The 7493-nt window shown below is 37.2% G+C and overlaps 1 protein-coding gene across 7 annotated transcripts in view; it reads right to left on the reverse strand.

The window, feature by feature from the left end:
* The window catches only part of GIGYF2 (GRB10 interacting GYF protein 2), a 134912-nt gene that overhangs the window by 103379 nt on the left and 24040 nt on the right, over positions 1 to 7493 (reverse strand). For all 7 annotated transcript variants that reach the window (XM_029933580.1, XM_029933585.1, XM_029933584.1 and 4 more), the window contains one exon: positions 6243 to 6326. In XM_029933580.1, coding sequence (XP_029789440.1) covers positions 6243 to 6283 — 41 coding nt within the window. In that variant the 5' untranslated portion in view covers positions 6284 to 6326. The remainder of the gene's footprint in view (positions 1 to 6242; positions 6327 to 7493) is intronic.

Consider the following 7493-nt stretch of genomic DNA (forward strand, 5'->3'; position numbering starts at 1 on the left):
CCCCCAGCTATGCACCTCTTCCATTCAGAAATATCTCGACAACTCAATTAAAGGTCGCTTCAAATCCAGAGTATCTGGATTCTCCCCTCCAACTCAGTCAAGTTCACCAATAACATCACAAATCCAAGGGACAATATCCTATCCTCGTCATCTTCATCTTCCTGGCCATACTGAGATCTGTTTAACACAAGAGGCCCACTTCTATTAGTAGTAACTAAAGGTAGCAGTAGCAGGGCCTCCTAAAACCCATGATAACCTGAAATCTTCACTTATTACTGTCCCAAATCCAACTTTCAGCTTGCAGACAGTCAATATAGAGGAGTGAAATCAAAAACCATTTCTGGATAAGCTCCTGCTTCTCTACTCTGGCTCTGACCTCACTCCTGAAGAACAAGACTTTTATATACAATCAGTTACAGCCCCTCCACTTTAGCTGTAACACCCAAACCCTACTCATCAACTTAGTCATTTCAACCCCCTTCACCACCTTTATTCCCAAAGGTAGGTAAGGATACCACTATCTAAACCACGGAATCACCCTTTGCTCCTTCTACCATCGCCCATACCCAATTACCACACCCTATTAGTTTTATATCCTAAGTCTCAGGGCGCATGGGTGGTGGTCAGATAGCGTCCAACCTTGGCTCAGGTCATGATCTCACAGTCCGTGAGTTTGAGCCCTGCGTTGGGCTCTGTACTGACAGCTCAGAGCCTGGAGCTTGCTTTGGATTCGCTGTCTTCCTTCCCTCCTCTTCCTCTCTCTCTCTCTCTGCCCCTGCCCCTCCTTCCCTCCCTCCATTCATTCCCACCCCCTCTCAAAAATAAACAAACATTAAATCCTAAATCGCCATCCCATGGATCAACTAACCCATTATTGCCCACTTTTACTTCTTACCTGGACTACTACAACAGCAGCCTAAATCAATGACGTAAGTAGTCATCATCCATCTCCCATGCTACTATATATTTTCAATGCAAACCTGGATAAAATGTTCCCTGATTAACAACTGTTCACTGACACACAATGATCAAATAAAATCTAGAGCTTCTTAACATAGACGGGCTGCCTCCAAGCTCATCTCTCCCACACTTCACAATATAATAAAGTCTCAAACTTGCCGTTTCTTGCCCCCTTGTCTCTACACATGCCTTTTCTGTTCTCAGGAATCTACTTCCAAACCATTTTCACTTGGGATGGTGGGAGGGGGATTAGGGGGAGGAGAGGTTAAGTGGAAGGAGGATTAGAAGAGCCAGAATGAGAAGGATGAAAGGTTTTAAAGAGAATAGTAGAGGGAAAGGGAGATTGAAATCCTCAAGACTTTGGTTAGACTAAAGTGCCTCCTCAACCTTCATGGATCTATCTAGTGGAAGAAAAAACTAATAAATAGTCATACAGACAGACATACAGCTACTGAAGGATCTGGGAAAGAAAATGGACCCAAGTTATATCTTAAGATTACTCTGGCTGCTGTAGGGAGATCAAGAAGAATGAGAGCCAGAAAACTTCAGGCCACTGCTGTAATAACTTATGTCAGAGATGGTGGTGGGTTACACTGGGATGATGGGGATACAGGAAATGAACAGATTTCAAGAGATACGTGGAGATGAAATTGACAACACTGTGATGAACTAGATGTAGAGACACAGAAGTAAAAGAAAAAAAAAAAATACCCAGTATAACTCCAAGCCTTCTGGCTTGAGCAAATGGGCACACAGTGGTATTTAAGATGAAAAGAAATAAAAATTTAAAACAGTAAAACTCATGAGCTCAGTTTTGGAAAAGCATGAAGGATGAGATGCCTATAGGCATCAAATAAGCAGCTGAATATCCTATACTTCATTATACTTCCTTTACACATTGACATTATAGGGAAATTATTCAGTGTCAGCTTCCCCACTAAATAATTCAAAATTAGGTACCACGTCCTTTCATCTTTGTTGCCTCAGCACATAATCCAAGATATAAAACGTAGGAGGCAAGTGAGAAATATTTTCTAAACAAATCTTAATATTCTCTTCTGAAATACACCCTTGGAAACACCGAACGACTGTCCCTTCAGATGGCACAAATGTCTTTCGCTCTTTCTGAAAACTGGAATGATTAATGTATTCCATCCTCCAGAATTCCTCATTCCCACAAAGATGATGGCTAATAACCCCGCAATCTCAGGTTTTCCTTCTTTGCCTCCATTTCTCCCCACGCCAGTGAGACTTGAGTGCCTTCATCCAACATTTACTAAGTGCCTATGTTCAGTACCCTAGGCTAAACATGTGCTTACCTAAAGTGAAAACTATAGTGCCATTCTTCTGTTCTTTTCTGAGTAAGGTCAACACACAGAGACACAACACAAAGATGTTAACTATTTTAACACAGGTATAAACAAAGTGCTTTAGGGGAAACAAATGTCTCACTTTCTGGCAAGGAAAGACCTGGGAAAACTTCCTTAAGACCATGGGTAATGAGATATGAAAAAACCTAAAGGAGCTTCCTTGGCTCCTTCCCCATAAAGCCAGGCAACTAATTATCTGCAACCATTCTCCATATGATAAATTCCTTAATCATCTACACTTATCTATCTGCAAATAGATAAATAAATAAAACAAGTATAATGTGTTTGGGGTTTTTTAATGTCTTGAAGTATAAATAAACTTTTGGGAAAAAAAATAATAATAGGAGGATGCAAACCAAAATGTTAGCAATGGTTCTTTGGACAGTAGGATTAAGGGTAATGTAGATCTTTACTTTTTCCTTTTGTACTACTATTTCCTCCAAGGTTTTCTGGAAGGAGCATGAATTACCTTGTTACTGAAACAACAAATTCCAAAAAACCTAAATCTACCAAATTTAAAAGCAAAAAAAATTTTTTTTCTTAAGGTAGTACTTAGTGTTTGGTCAAGGGTTAAAGCAAACTGGCAGGGGATGGGAACTAAAGTCATACAACCCTTCTAGTGGTCAACCTGCCCATACACCATCCAAAGCCTTAAAAATGAAATTAATTTAATAACTCTGCTTCTAGGGAATTATTCCAAAATAAATAAGCAGCAACACAAATGAAACTGTTGAAGGATGTATACACATATTTATAATAGCAAAGCATTAAAAACAACTTTAGTTTTCAACAATTCATTCACTCATTTAACAAAGATTTATTGAGTTCCTACTATGTGCAGGCACTGAAGATACAGCAGCAAACAAAGTGTACAAAAATTGAGACCAAAGTACTTGCCCTCAGTGGAGCTCACAGTCTAGTGGGAGCTGCAGAATGGGATATAAATAATAAAGAGTATAAGCGAATAAAATGTTTACCATGTTCTATTTGGATATAGGCCATGAAGCAAAAAAATAAGCAGAGAAGATAGGGAATAAGGGGAAGATATTAAATAGATGGTCAGGAGAGGTCTAAGGTGGTTAACATTTGAGTAGACTACTGTTATATTCCTAAAAACAATGTGCTCCTCCATTAAATCTATCACACCCTTTTAAGTTGCTTTGATGATTCTGTAATACATTCCTTTATCCCAAATACAGAGATAAGCTACGACCTAAAGATTCCACAGACCTACCTTAAGAAGTCCATGTGTATGGTCACTCGTGGTCTGTCTCCACCACAACTGTCAACAATCTCCCATCTTCACTACTACCCCAAGTACAAGTTAAACCTCTTCATTTTATCCATCTCTTATTGAACATTTATGTTTTACATCATAATAAAAATAATGATCTCATGAAACAGAAGTATCACTAAATGTTTCTGTATGGTTCAGAGTTACACACGAACTGAACAGTATCACTCTAAACTTTGATTCTCAAGTATTCTGGACACAAGTTTCACAATGAATATAATGCTACATGTAGAAAAACACAGCAGCAACTTCTATTTATACTATAGCTAGTTCAATTACCAGAGTTCCTTAAAAGTCTCATATACCCCCTCTGTGAAAAGAAATTTTGGTAGATGGGTTAAAAGAAAAAAAGGCAGTGTGCCTGCTTAGACCTCCACTCCTCAGTTTATCTGCATTTCTTATGACTAAGGGAAGGCTCCTAAGCTCTAATAATAATGCCTGAGGGGTAACAATTAGATAAAGCTACTGTTTAAGCATGAGACTGATAACTGTCCTCTACTAAAGTTACTTCAATTCAAATTTTGTATAAATCACTGGGCTGATCAAACAAAATACCATCACACAAGTCTTCAGAGCATCACTGAAAAAATGTGTACCGTGCTATTGACGGACTGGGTCAATCACACACTGAAAAGACTTTAGGAATCCATGACTTAGAGCAGGCACCAGAAAACTTTTCTCTGTAGAAGGCCAGAGAGTAAATATTTAAACTTTTTGAGTCAGACGGCCTCTCCTGTAACCATTCAACCTTGCCACTATAGTATGAAAACAGCCGGATAATATGGAAAACAAATGGGTGTGTCTGTGTTCCAATAAAATTTTATTCAATAAAACTTTATTTATACTCCCAAGGGCCACAGTTTGTCCACCCATGGTATAGCAGTATCAAGCTAAATGTGTACTGACACTAGAACATCTCCGGTAGATTTTTCTTTTGTTTAGGCTAAATTCCTGGTGTTGTCTCTTTTTCTTAACAGATGATGGGGTGGCGGGGGTAAGAGACAACTTCCTTAAATCAGCTGACAACTTTAATCATGTTTTTACAAAGAAAGAAACGTGTATAAATACAAAAGAGAAGCGATTACAAATTCTAAATAAAGGCAGAAGAGTTACACTCAAAATGGGTTACAAAATGAGCTACAGGAATTTAAATCCACCTTATAAAGGAAGTTAATAAGATGTGAATAAAGACTGAACTACAAGGATGTTCATCAAAAATATTTTTGTAATAATGAAAACTGAGAACAGCCTATGTACGCTACATCTAGAAATCTAGTTAAATAAACGATGGTACATCATACAATGCAACCATTTAAGATAATAGAAAACATTTATTGGAAAAAAAAGATACTTTTGATGTGGTTATTTTTTAAAAGCAGGTTACAAAGTTGAATGTACAATATGATCCCATTTTTGTGAAAATAAATGTACATATACACAAATAAGCATACATAAAACCACCTGGAGAGAGAAACCTATTTACAGTGGTTATCATAGATGGTAATATTATATCTTCCTCTGGCTTACTTATAATTTCTAATTTTTTTAGAAACATATTGATTTGGTAATAAGAAGATTCTTTTTTAAATATAAACTAAGAACTAAAACAGGTACAGCATTACTTAGGTCAACATTTCCAAAAATATTATCAAAGTATAGAACTTGCATCAGTTCTTAGAACTTTAAGTAGAGATTTCTCAGTCTCCAAAAGCTAGCTAAAAGGGCCAAGAGAATTTAGAAATTACATATAAAAAGAACGCATAAAATATGTCAATGTGTCCTCAAACAGGGAGTCTGCGTCACTTCTCAAACCACCACCACCTCAACAATCAAGAATGCTTAAAATACCATTCCAATTTATCTACTTTATATACTGCCTCTGGTCCAAGGTTTGAATAGAAAAAGCAACTATTCATGCCACTGACGAGAGGATCTTCAATCACCAACATTGGGGGGAAAGGAAGAAGAGGGGGAAAAAGTCACACTACAATGTGAGGGATCTCAAAATTCCATGAGAATTCCATATTCAGGGTCCAAACACATCTGTAAGAGACTCAAAGGCCAATTAATCGTTACTATGGCAAATGCTATCCCGGTCTTCGAGGGGCTACAGTTAATAACCAGTATAATTCTGATCACCTGCCTAGCCCATCAATAAAAAGTTCAAATAGTAATTCAATGAAAGTATGTTTTCAAAGAAGTCTAGGAGAAGCACTCACAAAAAAGCATTGTAGTAAACATACACATAAAAATATTACAATTATATGTAATACTTTATATGTACCTAGACAGGGCTGAAACAAAAAGCAAGTAATTTGCTAGGGTGGCGGGACTGCGGAGAATCCATTATAATTACATAACCATTATCATTACAAAACCATACCAAGAAAATTTCATTATCATTACATAATCAGACCAAGAAATGTTTTTTAAATATAGAATGCAGTCACTGACCAAACAATTTATTCCTAGACAAGCTACACTGTTTTCAACTAGGCACATAAATCGAAGTCTCAAAAACATGTACATTTATAAACCACCCAACATCTGTACAAATACCTTACCACTGCACTAGCAGTACACCCAGTATCAAGCAGGATGAGATTCTGAAAACTCACCATTCAGGTCCAAAGTTCAGGGTCTGCGTTTCCGCTGCCATTATTTTCCGTATTTTTACAATAGATTTTTATATGTGGAGAAACCTGTTAAAGAGAAAAATATCTCCATATAGTTAGTCAAGAGTAAATGCAGAATTCCAGCCCAGAAAGTCTAGCTAGGGTGTTTTATTTATTCCCTGGCTCTTCTTAACCACAGCTACCGGAATGAGTTTTAATCCCTGTTTATAACAACCTAGCAGGCAATATGAAATTAACAAAGCCACCTCACATTTCAATTCACATCTTCTTATGTGGGGAAAGCAGACATGGTGTAAGGTGAAGCCCATGACATACGGAGTGAACGAACAGATTTACATGATAATTTATATTACTCCCTTGCAATGGCTCGCTCATCACTATGAGCTATATTCAAGATTCTTAAAATAAGCACCTCCCCTTTCCTAGCTCACAGCTTCCATTACGATTCTCCCCACTTTCTGCTTAGCACTTCACAAGCTAATCATTCTTTTACAACATTATCTTGAACCATGAAGTTAAAATAATAAACTAATGAATTTCATGAGTTACCTTTCAAAAGCCATTTTAAAATATCAGGGCTTCAAGTGAAGTTAGTCAAACAGGGAAAGGCAAAAACTGTAGGATACTACGTATGTATGGAATCTAAAAGTGCCAATGAGTGCTCAGAGAAACAAGAGCAGAGTGGTGGTCACCAGGGGCTGGAAGGTGGGGGAAATGGGGAGATATCTGGTCAAAAGGTACAAAGTTCCAGTTAGAACATTAACTAACAAGTTCTGGGGACCTAACACACCACAAGGTGACTATAGATCATAATACTGTATTATATACTTGAAAATTACTAAGATTAGACCTTAAATATTCTCACCACAAAAAAGAAATAGCAATTATGTGATAGGATGAGGTGTTAGCTTGATGCTACAGTGGCAATCATTTTGCAATATATAAACGTATCAAATCAACACTCTATTGCTTTAAACTTACACAATGCTATATGTCAACTACATCTCAATAAATGTGGGGGGGGGAGTATATCAGAGCTTAAAAGTGGAAAATACTATAAATATTGTAAGTATACTGTAAATATCTCTAAGATAAATTCACATCACCCTGACTTTTATGTTTAGAAAATCTAAAAATAGTTCACTGGTGGAAAAAAATGCCTCAGGGGCATGTTGATAGAGCATTCAACTTTGATCTCTCAGAGTTATGGGTTCAAGCCCCATGCTGAGTACA

Source organism: Suricata suricatta, chromosome 3 (assembly GCF_006229205.1).
Source record: "Suricata suricatta isolate VVHF042 chromosome 3, meerkat_22Aug2017_6uvM2_HiC, whole genome shotgun sequence".
NCBI lineage: Eukaryota > Metazoa > Chordata > Mammalia > Carnivora > Herpestidae > Suricata > Suricata suricatta.